This window comes from Castor canadensis, chromosome 16, assembly GCF_047511655.1.
Source record: "Castor canadensis chromosome 16, mCasCan1.hap1v2, whole genome shotgun sequence".
Taxonomy (NCBI): Eukaryota; Metazoa; Chordata; class Mammalia; order Rodentia; family Castoridae; genus Castor; species Castor canadensis.
The window spans coordinates 45938378-45954623 of NC_133401.1; the positions used below are offsets into that span (position 1 = coordinate 45938378).

General features: G+C 34.8%; 1 protein-coding gene across 4 annotated transcripts in view; it reads left to right on the forward strand.

Annotated features, from left to right (window-relative positions):
• The window catches only part of Ythdc2 (YTH N6-methyladenosine RNA binding protein C2), a 69694-nt gene extending 53945 nt beyond the window's left edge, over nucleotides 1-15749 (forward strand). For all 4 annotated transcript variants that reach the window (XM_074058867.1, XM_074058869.1, XM_074058868.1 and 1 more), the window contains 4 exons: nucleotides 11159-11362; nucleotides 12029-12211; nucleotides 13826-13913; nucleotides 14018-15749. In XM_074058867.1, coding sequence (XP_073914968.1) covers nucleotides 11159-11362; nucleotides 12029-12211; nucleotides 13826-13906 — 468 coding nt within the window. In that variant the 3' untranslated portion in view covers nucleotides 13907-13913; nucleotides 14018-15749. The remainder of the gene's footprint in view (nucleotides 1-11158; nucleotides 11363-12028; nucleotides 12212-13825; nucleotides 13914-14017) is intronic.
• Nucleotides 15750-16246: the final 497 nt, after the last annotated feature.

Genomic DNA, 16246 nt, shown 5'->3' on the forward strand with positions numbered 1-16246 from the left:
ATATCTGATAAACTTTTTGTTCATTTTTTTGCTGTTACTTCTTGGTTGTCCTTTTGTAAATACTAAGTTGTGAGAGTTTCCTGTATACTCAGGGTACAAGTCTTAATTGTATGTTTCACAACTTTTTTCCAACAGTGTTTTTCAAAAAGCATATATTTCTAACTTTTTTATGGTGGGGGCTCTTACATTTAGGGATATAACCTACTTCAAGCTAATTTTTGCTTATAATGTGGCTAGGTCATGGATCACAGTTTTTGCTTTTTGTCTATACCTACCCAGTTTTTCCAGTACCATTTGTTGAAATGATTACTTTTTTTTTTTTTCATTGAATTACTGTGGGTGACACTTTTGTCAGTCAGTTGGCTATAAATATTCAGTCTTATTTATTTGACTCTATTTATTTTCATTAATATGTATATTTCTTTTGCCAGTGATAAACTGGCTTGATTATATAGCTTTATAGTAAGACTTGAAATCAGTTCTTGCTTGTTCTCCAACTTTGCTCATCTTTTTAAAAATGTCTTTGGCTATTCTGTGTCCATTGTATGTTCATGTGAACTTTAGAGTCAGCTATTATTTTATGCAGAACATCCTTTTTGTATTTTGAATGGGATTGTATTGAGTCTATAGATCAATTTGAACAAAATAGACAATTCACAAGTTACAGTCTTCCAATTCACAAGTGTTGATTTACTGACATATTCTTTCATTCTTCTCAACAGTGTTTTCTAGGTCTTTGAGTATAGGTATTACACCTTTTTATTTTTTTTGTTAAATTTATCCCTAAGTATTTTATATTTTTGATGCCATTAAACATTTAAAATTTTAATTTTTCATTGTTCCTTGTAGGTATATGTAGAAATGTATTTGATTTTTGTATATTTGCTCTGTATTTCATGACCTTACTTACCTCACTTATTCTATTAGCTTATTCTATTAGGATTTTCTGTGTAAGTAGACAGTACTGGGGTTTGAACTTAGGGCTTTTTTTTTTCTTTATAAAATTTTTATTTATTTATTTTTTAAAATTTTTTTATTCATATGTGCATACAATGTTTGGGTCATTTCTCCCTCCTTCCTCCCTAACCCCCCTGTCCCCTCTCTTCCCCCCCAACTCCTCGCTACCTGGCAGAAACTATTTTGCCCTTGTCTCTAATTTTGTTGAAGAGATAGTATAAACAGTAATAGGAAGGACCAAGAGTTTTAGCTAGTTGAGATAAGGATAGCTATACAGGGAGTTGACTCGCATTGATTTCCTGTGCATGTGTGTTACCTTTTAAGTTAATTCTTCTTTTTTTTAAAATTTTTATTGTTTTATTATTCATATGTGCATACAATGCTTGGATCATTTCTCCCCCCTGCCCCCACCCCCTCCCTTAGCACCCACTCCGCCCCCTCCCTCTCCCCACCACCCCCTCAGTACCCGGCATAAACTATTTTGCCCTTATCTCTAATTTTGTTGAAGAGAGAGTATATGCAATAATATGAATTAACAAGGGTTTTTGCTAGTTGAGATAAGGACAGCTATACAGGGAGTTGACTCACATTAATTTCCTGTGCATGTGTGTTATCTTCTAGGTTAATTCTTTTTGATCTAACCTTTTCTCTGGTCCCCTTCTCCTGTTGGCCTCAGTTGCTTTTAAGGTATCTGCTTTAGTTTCTCTGCGTTGAGGGCAATAAATGCTAGCTAGTTTTTTAGGTATCTTACCTATCCTCACACCTCCCTTGTGTGCTCTCGCTTTTATCATGTGCTCAAAGTCCAATCCTCTTGTTGTATTTGCCCTTGATCTAATGTCCGCATATGAGGGAGAACATACGATTTTTGGTCTTTTGGGACAGGCTAAACCTTACTCAGAACGATATTCTCCAATTCCATCCATTTACCAGCGAATGATAGCGTTTCGTTCTTCTTCATCACTGCATGGAATTTTAATTCCATTGTGTATAGATACCACATTTTCTTGATGCATTCATCAGTAGTGGGGCATATTGGCTGTTTCCATAAGTTGGCTATTGTGAATAGTGCCGCAATAAACATGGGTGTACAGGTGCCTCTGGAGTAACCTGTGTCACAGTCTTTTGGGTATATCCCCAAGAGTGGTATTGCTGGATCAAATGGTAGATCAATCTTTAGCTTTTTAAGTAGCCTCCAAATTTTTTTCCAGAGTGATTGTACTAGTTTACATTCCCACCAACAGTGTAAGAGGGTTCCTTTTTCCCCCGCATTCTCGCCAACACCTGTTGTTCGTGGTGTTGCTAATGATGGCTATTCTAACAGGGGTGAGATGGAATCTTAGTGTGGTTATAATTTGCATTTCCTTTATTGCTAGAGATGGTGAGCATTTTTTCATGTGGTTTTTGGCCATTTGAATTTCTTCTTTTGAGAAAATTCTGTTTAGTTCACTTGCCCATTTCTTTATTGGTTCATTAGTTTTGGGAGAATTTAGTTTTTTAAGTTCCCTATATATTCTGGTTATCAGTACTTTGTCTGATGTGTAGCTGGCAAATATTTTCTCCTACTCTGTGGGTGTTCTTTTCAATTTAGAGATCATTTCTTTTGATGAACAGAAGTTTTTTAGTTTTATGAGGTCCCATTTATCTATGCTATCTCTTAGTTGCTGTGCTGCTGGGGTTCCATTGAGAAAGTTCTTACCTATACCTACTAACTCCAGAGTAGTTCCTACTCTTTCCTGTATCAACTTAAGAGTTTGGGGTCTGATGTTAAGATCCTTGATCCATTTTGAGTTAATCTTGGTGTAGGGTGATATACATGGATCTAGTTTCAGTTTTTTGCAGACTGCTAACCAGTTTTCCCAGCAGTTTTTGTTGAAGAGGCTGCTATTTCTCCATCGTATATTTTTAGCGCCTTTGTCAAAGACAAGTTGGTTAGAGTTGTGTGGCTTCATACCTGGGTCCTCTATTCTGTTCCACTGGTCTTCATGTCTGTTTTTGTGCCAGTACCATGCTGTTTTTATCATTTTTGCTTTGTAATATAGTTTGAAGTCAGGTATTGTGATACCTTCTGCATTGTTCTTTTGACTGAATATTGCCTTGGCTATTCGTGGCCTCTTGTGTTTCCATATAAATTTCATGGTAGATTTTTGAATCTCTTTAATGAATGTCATTGGAATTTTGATGGGAATTGCATTAAACATGTAGATTACTTTTGGGAGAATAGACATTTTTACTATGTTGATTCTACCAATCCATGAGCATGGGAGATCTCTCCACTTTCTATAATCTTCCTCAATCTCTTTCTTCAGAAGTGTATAGTTTTCCTTGTAGAGGTCGTTCACCTCTTTTGTTAGGTTTACACCTAGATATTTGATTTTTTTTGAGGCTATTGTAAATTTAATTATTTTCATGTATTCTTTTTCAGTTTGCTCATTATTAGTGTATAGAAATGCTAATGATTTTTCTATGTTGATTTTATATCCTGCTACCTTGCTATAGCTATTGATGATGTCTAGAAGCTTCTGAGTAGAGTTTTTTGGTCTTTAAAGTATAGGATCATGTCATCTGCAAATAGGGATATTTTGATAGTTTCTTTACCTATTTGTATTCCTTTTATTCCTTCTTCTTGCCTAATTGCTCTGGCTAAGCATCCCTTTTTGGTTCCTGATTTTAGAGGGAATGGTTTCAGTTTTTCTCCATTAAGTATAATGCTGGCTGTAGGTTTGTCATACATAGCTTTTATAATGTTGAGGTACTTTCCTTCTATTCCTAGTTTTCTTAGAGGTTTTATCATGAAATGGTGTTGGATCTTATCAAAGGCTTTTTCTGAATCTATTGAGATGATCAAATGGTTTTTGTCTTTGCTTCTGTTAACGTGGTTTATTACGTTTATTGATTTTCATACATTGAGCCACCCCTGTATTCCTGGGATGAAGCCTACTTGGTCGTGGTGAATGAGCTTTTTGATGTGTTGTTGAATTCGGTTTGCCATTATTTTATTGAGGATTTTTGCATCAATGTTCATTAAGGAGATTGGCCTGTAGTTCTCTTTTTCGGAGGTGTCTTTGCCTGGTTTTGGGATAAGTGTAATACTGGCTTCATAAAATGTGTTAGGCAGTTTTCCTTCCCTTTCTATTTCGTGGAACAGTTTAAGGAGGGTTGGTGTCAGTTCTTCTTTAAGGGTCTGATAGAATTGAGCAGAGAATCCATCAGGTACTGGACTTTTCTTTTTTGGGAGACTCTTGATTGCTGCTTCAATTTCATTTTGCGTTATAGATCTATTAAGGTGATTAATATCCTCTAGGTTCAGTTTTGGATGGTCATATGTATTTTGAAATCTGTCCATTTCTTTAAGATTTTCAAATTTATTTGAATATACGTTCTCAAAGTAGTCTCAGATGATTTCCTGGACTTCCATGGTGTTTGTTATTAACTCCCCCTTTGCATTCCTGATTCTACTAATTTGGGTTCTTTCTCTCCTCATTTTAGTCATGTTTGCCAGGGGTCTGTCGATTTTGTTTATTTTTTCAAAGAATCATCTTTTTGTTTCATTAATTCTTTGTATGTTTTTTTTTTGTTGTTTCTATTTCATTGATTTCAGCTCTTATTTTTATTATTTCTCTCCTTCTATTTGTTTTGGGATTTGATTGTTCTTGTTTTTCTAGGAGTTTGAGATGTATCATTAGGTCATTGATTTGGGATCTTTCAGTCTTTTTAATATATGCACTCATGGCTATAAAGTTTCCTCTCAGGACTGCCTTTGCTGTGTCCCATAGATTCCGGTAGGTTGTGTTTTCATTTTCATTGACCTCCAGGAACTTTTTAATTTCCTCTTTTATTTCATCATTGATCCATTGTTCATTAAGTAATGAGTTAGTTTCCAGCTGTTTGCATGTTTTTTGTCTTTACTTTTGTTGTTGAGTTCTAGTTTTATTGCATTGTGATCAGATAGTATGCATGGTATAATTTCTATTTTCTTATATTTGCTGAGGCTTGCTTTGTGCCCTGGGATATGATCTATTTTGGAGAAGGTTCTGTGGGCTGCTGAGAAGAATGTATATTGTGCACAGGTTGGATGAAATGTTCTGTAGACATCAAGTAGGCCCATTTGATCTATTGTATATTTTAGATCTTTTCTTTATTGATTTTTTGTTTGGATGACCTATCTGTTGATGATAATGGGGTGTTAAAGTCTCCCACAACCACTGTGTTGGCGTTTATATATGTTTTTAGGTCTTTCAGGGTATGTTTGATGAAATTGGGTGTGTTTACATTGGGTGCATATAGGTTGATAATTATTAAGTCCTTTGGGTCTATTTCCCCTTTTATTAGTATGGAATGTCCTTCTTTATCTCGTTAGATCAATGTAAGTTTGTAGTCTACTTTGTCAGAGATAAATATTGCTACTCCTGCCTGTTTTTGGAGGCCATTGGCTTGGTAAATCTTCTTCTAGCCTTTCATCCTAAGCCTATGCTTATTTCTGTCAGTGAGATGGGTCTCCTGTAAGCAATAAATTGTTGGATCTTCCTTTTTAATCCATTTCATCAAACGGTGCCTTTTGATGGGTGAATTAATTCTATTAACATTAAGTGTTAGTACTGATAGGTATGTGGTGATTCCTGTCATTTAGTTGTCTTAGTTGTTTGATGGTTTGTGTGTGTACCTAAGTTGAGGTTACTCTCTACTTTCTTGCTTTTTCTTCTCCTGTAGTTTGGTGCTGCCTGTCCTTTCATGGTTATGTTGGGTTTCACTTTCTGTGTGCAGAATCCCTGGACGAATCTTTTGTAGTGGTGGCTTTGTGGTCACATATTGTTTTAGTTTCTGCTTGTCATGGAAGACTTTAATTCCTCCATCTATTTTGAATGATAGTTTTGCTGGGTAGAGTATCCTGGGGTTGAAGTTATTTTCATTCAGTTCTCCGAAGATGTCACCCCAAGCTCTTCTTGCTTTTAATGTTTCTGTTGAGAAGTCTGCTGTGATTTTGATGGGTTTACCTTTGTATGTTATTTGTTTTTTCTCTCTTACAGCCTTCAATGTTCTTTCCCTAGTTTCTGTACTTGTTGTTTTAATGATGGTATGCCGTGGGGTAGTTCTATTTTGATCTGGTCTGTTTGGTGTTCTGCAGGCCTCTTGCATCTGTGTGGGAATAGATTTCTCTAGATTTGGGAAATTTTCTGTTATTATTTTGTTGACTATATTGCGCATTCCCTTCGCTTGCACCTCTTCTCCTTTTTTAATGCCCATGATTCTCAGGTTTGGTCTTTTGATGGAGTCGGTGAGTTCTTGCATTTTCTTTTCACAGGTCTTGAGTTGTTTAATTAATAGTTCCTTGGTTTTTCCTATACCATTTCATCTTTGAGTTCTGAGATTATATCTTCTGTTTGTTCTATTCTGCTGTATTGGCCTTCTGTTTTGTTTTGCAGTTCTGTTCTTTTTTCTGAGGTTTTCCATATCCTGGGTCGTTTCCTCTTTAATGTTGTCTATTTTTGTCCTGAGTTCATTTATCTCTTTATTAATTGTGTTCTCTGTTACACTTTGGTGTTTATACAGTGCTTCTATGGTTTCCTTTATTTCTTCTTTTGCTTTTTCAAATTCTCTATTTTTGTTGTCTTGGAATTTCTTGAGTATCTCCTGTACATTTTGGTTGACCATATCCAGTATCATCTCCAAAAAATTCTCATTGATTACCTGTAGTATTTCTTCTTTTAGATTGTTCTTGTGAGCCTCATTGGGTTCTTTGGCATAGTTTATCTTCATTTTGTTGTAGTCTGGATCTGAGTATCTGTTTTCTTTATTTCCCTCTTGTTTCTGTACTAATTTTTTGCTGTGGGGAAACTGCTTTCCCTGTTTTTTCTGTCTTCCTGTCATTGCCCTTGGTGTTGTTATTGTCCCTGTACTGTGTGCAATAAGTATTTTCTAGCTTGTAATAATAACAATGGTGATATTTAGAATGGAAGGGTGAGAGGAGATGGAAAGCAAAGAAGTTAAAGAAAAAGGGAAAAACAAATAAACAAGTAGAAAAAAACAAACAACACCAAAAGTTTCAAAGATATAAACAGGGAGAGATAGTGTATCAACAGTAAGCTGAACAGGCATTAGAGAGATAGAGGATTGAAAATAAAAGATAAAATAAAATAAAATAAATGAAAACTAACTAACTAACTAAATAAATAAATGAAATCTCCAAGTTCAAATGCAATAAAGTTTCAGTCTTAATAATTTTGGTGTTCGTCCCTCAGCTTCCAATCCTGGAGATGGTGTCTCAGACGTAGTTCTGTCATTGTCTCATCAAAGTGGGAAAAAACTTGTAGTCTGCATCTTCCCATGCTGTCTGGGCACTAGCATCTGGTGGCCACGTGGGAGCCCTTCTGGTTTCTCCCTTTAACGTGGAGTGGATATGCTATGCGCAGGCTGGAGGTGTGGAGGAGTCAAACTTTTGCCTCTTCTCAGTGGTTTTTCCTGTAAGGTGTATCTCCAGTGTCTCTCCAAGATTTTAATTTAGGAGGCACGCTTTCTGCTTCCTCCCTCTAGTCGCCATCTTGGAATCTTCTAAAAACTTATTTCCTGCTTCTAACATGTCCAGGTGACCTCACTATGTTGCTGCCATCAGATTTCACAAAGCTGCTGGAGCTCTGTAGCCTGAGAAATGGCGATAACGAGGAATGAACTTAGGGTTGTTTTACCTGCTGGGCAAACGCTCTACCACTTGAGCCACATCTCTTGTAGTCTCTTTTCTTTTGTTATTTTGTATAGTTTGGTATCAGGATAATGCCAGCCTTGTAAGATTTCTATGTAGTGTTCCTTCCACTCAATATTTTTAAACCAAAGTGTAGAATTGTTATTATTTCCTACCCATGTCCTAGATAGAAGTCACTAGTGAAGCCATTTTTAACCTACCTTGTGTACTTTGAATTCAGGTGTAATTGGGGAATTTTGTAGTAGTGTTTTTATTTTATCCTTCACTCCTTTGTGTTACTGTTTTCATACACTGTGTTTCTGCAGAAAGTATATTATTTTTACTTTACATAGTGGATTATCTGTTACCAAGATTTAAAAGTTAAAAAAAATCTTTTATATTTTTGCACATATTTACTGATTCTGTGCCCTTTATTCTTTTGTGTTAAAACAAATTTCCATCTTACATTATTTACTTCTGCCTGGGGGTCTTTTAACATTTTTTCTAGTGCATAACTGCTTTCAATAAATTCTTTAAGCTTTTGTCTTAAAGGTCTTTTTAGAAGATTTTTTTTTTGTGCATAGAATTTTTTTTTTTTTTTTTTTGAGGCAGGGTTTCACTTTGTAGTCCAGGGTGGGCTGGAACTTGAGATCCTTCTGCCTTCCCAGTTCTGGGGCTACCGTGTGCATCACCATGCCCTGCCTTGGCTTACATGGTTTTTACTTTGTTTATTAGTATATAATATGTCTGTTTTTTCCTGTACCTGTTTCAAAATTTTCTTTTTACCACTGGTTGTCATCGGTTTGATTTTGAGATGGCTTAGTCTTGTTCTCTTTGTTTCTGCTTCAGATTGTGCATTTATAATTTCTATTAATTTTAGAACATTTAAGGCTCTTATTTCTTCACATATTTTTATATCTCCCCTTTCTTCTCTCTTTTCTGGTGACTCTAGATACATAAATGTAAGACTGCTTGATATCATTCCACAGATCATTTATACTGGTTTTTTTTTTTTAATTCTATCATTTTTCTCTTTACTTCATTTTGGATATTTCCATTGCTATGTCTGTATGTTCCCAGATAACTTTTATTTTTAGTGTCTAGTCTGTTCATTCTTTCCTAAATTAAAATAAATTCATTAGTTTTCTTTTTTATTGGTATATTTAAAATTGTACATTTCCATACATGCATACAATGTACTTTGATCATGTTCACCTCTCTGTTACTGTTTCTTATCCCCTCTCGTGCGCCTCCCCTTCTTAATTTCCCCTTTCACCTCCTTAGTAATCTCCTTTTTACTCATGATCTTGTTTTTTGTTTTGTTTTATTTCCCCCTAGCTCCCACGAATGAGAGAAATGTACAATAGTTGTTTTGCAGTACTGACTTGTTTCATTTAAAATGGTGATCTCCAGTTCCATCCATTCATTTTCTAGCAAATGACATAATTTTATTCTTCTTAATGGCTGAGCAAAACTCCATTGTGTATATATACCAAATTTTCTTTATTCATTCATCTGTTGATGGGCACCCAGGCTGAGCCCATAATTGGTGTTGTGAATAGTATCATGACAAACATGAGTATAGAGGTATATCTGTAGTAAACTGACTTTGATTCTTTTGTGTATATACCCAGAAGTGGTATGGCTGGATCATAAGGGAATTCTATTTTTAGTTTTTGAAGATCCATCAAAAACTAGTAAATTAGTGCCTGCACTAATTTACATTCCCACCAGCAGAAAAGTTCCTTTCTCCTGCATCCTTGCCTGCATTTGTTAATTGTTTTCTTCACAATAGCCATTCTGACCAGGGTGAGGTGGAACCTCAGGATAGTTTTGATTTGCCTATCTTTGATGACTAAGTATTGTTGAAAATTTTTTTCATGTGTTCATTGGCCATTTATACTTCTTCATTTGAAAAGTGTTCAGTCATTTGCTCATTTATTTATTGGATTATTCTTTTGATGTTTAATTTGTTGAGTCTTTTACATTTTTTTGATATTACTCCCCTATCAGACAAATAGCTGGCAAGGATTTTTTTCCCCCGTTCTGGAGGCTGTCTCTTAACTCTGGATTGTTCCTTTCTATTACTGTGTGGAACCTTTGTAACTGATAAAATCCCATTTGTTAATTCTTTCTCTTGTTTCTTAAGCTATTGTAATGTGTATTCAAATATTATGTTTTTATCTCCAGAAGTTAGTTACCTTTGGGTCTTTAAAAAGTCTGTTCTATTTTTCTCTCTCATTGTGTTGTTTTTCTGTATCCTCTTGAACATTGTGAACAATTGTAACATTCTTGTCTCCTGTCTCCTAAATCTACAGTATCTGAGTCTGTTTCTGTTGGTTATTTTTTTTTCCTGATTGTAGGTCATATTTTCCAGTTTCTTTGCCTTTCTTTTAAATTTGTTTGGCTGCTAGATTTTTGTGTATTACCTTAAATAGTGTTAGATTTTGTTTTATTTTACAGTTTAGTTGCAGTCAGTTTAATCCTGTTGAGATTTGATTGTAACCATTGTTACAGTGGGCCCAGAGAAGTCTTTATTCTGGTATTAATTTAGTTCTAATACTAAAGTCTATTTTACTAGGTCTTCTCTATTCTGACCAAAGATAACATGAAATACTCCCAACCACTTGTGGTCTTTGGGAATTGTTTGGTCTGTTGCTTTTCTTTGGTTCTTTCTCTAGTCTTAGCACCTTTTTTTCCCCACCTCACTCATGTTCAGGTCAGTGCTCAGTTAGATACTTTGTGGACTTCTGTGCAGTTCCTCTGGAGCTCTTTCTGTACAACTCCTGCCCAACTAGGATCTTTCCATGCAAACTCTAGTCATGTGGTCCTTAAATCCCAATCTCTCTTTACAACTCAGGGAGATTGCTGGACTCTGTGTTTCTCTTTGTCATCTGGAAACTGCTTCCAGGTAGTAAACTGGAACAATTTTAGTTTTGTTTTTATAATTAGAAAGTTTAAAACATTTTGTGAAAATTAAGTGACCTTTCTTGATAAGGCTTTTTGGACCTTTTAAAATAAGTACTTGTTCTTTGGTTTTTGTTTGCCAGTACTGGGATTTGAACTCAGGTTTTGCACTTGCAAGGCAGGGTTTCTGCCACTTGAGCCAGGTGCTCAAACCATTTTTGCTCCGGTTATATTGGAAACAGGGTCTTGTTTTTTGTCCAGGCAAGCCTGAATCATGACCTTTCTATTTTAAGCATCCTGTATCACCCAGCTTTTTTCCACTGAGATGGGATCTCACAAAACTTTTTGCTCTGACTGGCCTGGAACTGTGAGCAATCCTGATCTCAGCCTCTCAAGCAGCTAGGATTACAGGTGTGAGCCCCTAGCACCCAGTTATGATTTTAGCATCTTAACCTCATTCTGATTGAACTTTGTAAAGGTTTTCAGGGATAGAACTATTTGCATTTGTTAAGTGTTGGGGAAAATATTTTGGTTTATATATTTATAAAGATGCTATTTTATGGAGTGTACTGATTTGAAAGATCAAATTACCTTTCAAGAACTTACGGATTTTTTTCATAGGGCTCAAAATCTCCTTCCCCAAGACCAAACATGCCTGTTCGATATTTCATAATGAAGAGTAGCAATCTGAGAAACCTTGAAATCTCTCAGCAGAAGGGCATCTGGTCTACAACCCCCAGTAATGAGCGGAAGCTGAATCGAGCCTTTTGGGAAAGCAGCATGGTTTACTTGGTATTTTCTGTTCAAGGATCTGGTCATTTCCAGGTGAGCATCCTGTGGCAGTAAAATGAGCTTGTTTTGGCTGTGGGATACGCTTTCCAGATCAAAACAAAATAAAACAAACTCTGGATGCAAGCATGCCTTTTGCTTAGTTGAGAATGAGGAGTATTTTATGTCTCTACAAGGGGATGGTAGAACTGGGGTTCCTTTGTCTTTACCTTGTCTTACCAATGCCTTTCCTGATAAGTCATTTCCCTTCTGACGACAACTTTCGATTCAGTGGTTCTTAAGTGGACTGACGATAATGAGAAGCTTGACCTATTAAGTAGACCAAGGAAGTTAGTATTGGTGATGAAGAAGCTAAGTATGTTCCTTAACTCTTCTTGATGTAATGTGTATCTGAGTTTACAAACACTGAATTTACTATTTCATACTTATCACAATTCTTAGAAATAAAAGTTTAGAGCTTTGGTTTTACTCGTTACATAATAAAATGTAGACTTAGAACTGGTGATACATTGTCTAGAAACTAATATTTGCAATTATGTTAGGCTAGAATTGTTTTTTCCTCTAACATTTTCTTTTATAATGAAGCTTTTTTTTGTTAAGTATATATTACCTTTATATTGTATATTTGTCTTATCAGCTAAATTCAATTTTGATATTCTACTATCATCTCACCTCCACCCCTTCCCCTTCTTTCATCTGCAGGGATTTTCTAGGATGTGTTCTGAAATAGGAAGGGAGAAGAGCCAGGACTGGGGCTCAGCTGGACTCGGAGGAGTATTTAAGGTGGAGTGGATAAGAAAAGAAAGCCTTCCCTTTCAGTTTGCACACCATTTACTCAATCCTTGGAATGACAACAAGAAAGTACAGATAAGCAGAGATGGGCAGGTATATAGTGGCATTTAAATATTTTCTTTACTGCTGTTTTGTTTTCTTTTGCTGTTATTCTGTACTTAGAGGGGAAAAAAAAATCTATGAATACACATTTTATATGCCATGTGCACATGGTATAGAGTGGTTCTGATTTGTAAAAGACCTGGTAGAAGTCTACTTGCAAACGTATCTTTTGGCTCCCTTTTTTTTTTTAACATTTTGTGAATTTTGCTTGCTAAAATTGCATATTATGAAACTTTTCATAAGTCACTTTATGGAAGTTTCTGTGGTCTTATTAAACATATTAAAACTGAGTCTACCTAGCAAATATGAGGCCCTGAGTTCAAAAACCCAGTACCACCAAAAAACAGAGTTTAATCCTGAGGTAACCCTGAGACTGAAGTCTCAAGGTGACAGCACTATTTAACTTGTTTGTAGTTTAAACTAATTATGAAAAGTACGTAACCATTTCATACTTTAGTGGCTTGCTGTTTTTCTTTGCCTTCAAGATGCTCCTTATGTGCACTTGATACTAGTTGTGGAATGAACACATTGTTACGGGAATCTCGAACAGAGACACCGGACACCAAGGCTTTTCAGGATGCAGTATTTATTAGCGTGCTGGCAGCAGCTCAGCAGATTCACATCCAAAGGCTGAGCCCCAAGAACAAAGGGGCCTTGCCTTATATATCCTTGCAAGCAGGTTACAGAAGCAAAAAGCAAGGTTTAACCCATATATGGTTACATACAACTTTATTGGCTACTTCACCCCCCAGTGCTACGTGACCTTCTTCACATTTAAATTTTTAAAAGTTTTATTTCCCTGATATGACATCCCCTCCCACCCTGCTACATTATCAGAACACAGACTTGATTGTTTCTTTTTTTGGCCCTCCTCCCTGCTACAACATAGCATCAAAATACTGTGCTAGCTTCTTTATATAATTTAGTTCTTATGAATAATAAGGTGAGTTATTATCCAGTAATAAAAATAAACTGAGAGGTTAATTTTGCCTAAATTACAGCTAGTAATTTATTTTAACCAGTGTGGCTTAATTCAAATTATCTTGGAAAAAGTGTTTGATTTATAAATATGTATGCTATATCATGCCATAAGAAGACTATAAAGTGTCATTCTTTTTACCTGTGTAATAATGTTTTCCTTTTATAATAATGATTTTGAAATTAATTTAAATAATTCCTGAGATAAGAATGTAAAGTCACTTACTTAAGTTTCTTAAAAAAAGTCTTAAAACATCTTAATATGCTAGGTTTCACAGTAAATCTTTGGAAGTTCAAGTTGAATGCTTTTGTAAATCTCCATTAAAAACAAAATCCATTATTTTCACATAAAAAAAATTCCAGAAGGACCCCTTGGAAATCTTTTGCTGTTTTGTCACAAAGTTGAAGTATTTGCAGATTCACTTGTCTAAAATCTAAAAGTCAACTCAGTATTCCTTATAGTAAAGAATTAGAACAGTGTGTACCATATGATTTTAGTATGGTCTGATAAAAAAATGAAATAATGATTTATTTTGTATTTTTATCAGTACAGATTTTGGTGATTAAAAAATTTTTATCTAGTTTTTTTATGTTTATTTATTTATTTATTTATTTTGGTTTTTCTAGGAATTGGAACCTCAGGTTGGTGAACAGTTGCTCCAGTTATGGGAACGCCTTCCATTGGGAGAAAAGTCCACAGCTGATTGACACTCAGGTTACACCATATTTGATTTCAAGTACTGGTATTATTTGTTATCATTAGATGACTCTCAGATTATTTATCTTTTTTTTTTTTTTTTTTTCATTTTACTCTTCCAGACCTCTGAGCTATGGAAGAACTTCATGCCTAGTATAACCACTGAATGCACTGACTTTCCAAAAACTGAGATAGACTTCCTGTCATGAATGGACTGTTATGGTTTAGTGTTACTTCAGAATCACCATCTTCATGTATAAGAGTAAAGGATCATTTAAATTTTTATAGTGATCATAGGGGGTGATTATATAGTGTTTGTTAATTATATATTTATAATGAACAAAATAGTAATAATTTCAGTATTTGACACAACAGGCAGTTATTTTTAAACAGTTTGAAGTTAACATTTCTTTAAAATACTGAATCATAACTCTCATTGATAATTTTTAATGGGAAAAGAATAAATATATTAGTACATCTGAGCACCATTTTAGAAGAGTCACCTTTTAAATTTGTTGTTAAAAAACAAATACAAGCATTGAACCAAATTCTAAAACCACCTCTTCTAAAGAAGTAATGTGTGATAAGGGCTATTCTTTCTGCCATTTTAAGCCTGACACACATTAAGAAATAAAGAAGGAATGTGCTTTTCCTGTGATTATGAAATGCAGTAAAATCTGAGGAAAGGCAGAGCCCTTCTGCCTTTGGTCAGATCAGGTTAGGTATTTAGCTTTGTTCCTAATTTGGCCTCTTTTGACCTGATGTGTCCATACCCCTTCCTTCCTCCCTCCCACCTATGTAACAACCTTCACATATCTCTTATATGAACCAGTAATTATGATCTCTTTGTTTTGGCTATAGCAACTTGATTTGTACAAGTTAAAAATTTAAAGACATTCCTACAAGTTTTAAAAAAATACTCAGCAGTTACTGGTAGCTTGGTTGCTATATGTCTTTGAAATTAAAGCCCATAAGGACCACTGTTCTAAATGCCTTCTTCCATTTATTTTTCAATACTTTCTCTTTCCTTATGTTTTCATATATGGTTTCCCCTCTTTCTGCACTCAAAGGTTTAATAAATGGGGGATTTTTTTCCCCCAAATCTGTGCTCATGCTAAGTCTCATATTCCTCTGGCATCTCAAGAGTTATCTGGTTTGAAATCTTTACCACTATGTGTATACTTTTCGTAGAGACTTTTGAGGGGAGAATAGAAGAAGTACAGAGCAAAATGAAAGAAATGTCATAATTATCTTTAAATCGAACAAGTTTGATAATACCTCTCATGATACCTTTTGAGTCACTGTTCTAAAGGAAACGTGAATCTAATTTAAAAACAGGAAATTCTAAGTGCTCTGGTTCTATATTTGAGAACAAAGTAGTGAAAAATCATGGGTCAACATAAAGTCTTGAGAACCCTCTGGGAAAACATTATATTGGTGCATTAGTTTAGAATGTCAGCTGTGATTTTTCCCTGTATTAATAGTAGTAAGGTTTTTTTTTTTTAATACTGTGAGACATACCTGTAAGTTGAACCTATGTGAATTATGTTCCATTGTATGTGTATTATACTTCTTTTTCTATTGGAACAACTTGTGTTGTCCTGATAGCATACTTTTTGTAGGTATGTACTTAGTAGTTCACAGTGTTCTAAATTTGGAAGGACTTTTAAAAAGTAAAAGTTGTTTAAATTTTCATCTGTTTTCTAATATCTTCCCGTATATGTAAATGATGGTTTTGTTGGTATTTAAAGTGAATACAATTTGAATGTAATTAAAATGCTGTTTTTGGAAGAAATGAACTTTGAATATGCTTATTAAATGAAATTCTATTAAATTATTCAGATTTGTGTTCCATACCCCTTTCTTCCTTTCTCCCATGTAACAGCCTCTTCACATAGCTCTTAAATGAGCATAATAATTATGACTTGTTTCTAATACTTTCTAATAGGATTAAGGTAACAACCATCAATAGTATCCTCTGAGATATATTAATGAGTTTCACATACTTTAAGAATACTAAGAAGGTGGTAGCTACATTTTGGTAGCTCCCTTCTAAGTGCAAAAATCTCAAGATGTGTGTTTAAAGTAAAATCTTTACTAATAAAATATGCAGAAGTAGGTAATTTCTACATTTCTGAATCCTACAAAGAGTACCTTGTTCTTAAATGTTAATTGTTTTTCATTCAGAACATATGGAGTACCTGCTACCACTTGGTGTTACTTTGTAGAAAGTAGCAGTGGTTTCCACAGTACTTTTATTTCCTAGGTAAATTAAACATTTGTTTCTCCTAGTTCACTAGGAGTAGTTAAGTTTCTTTTACTGATAAGTATTTAAGATCATTTACAGTAGC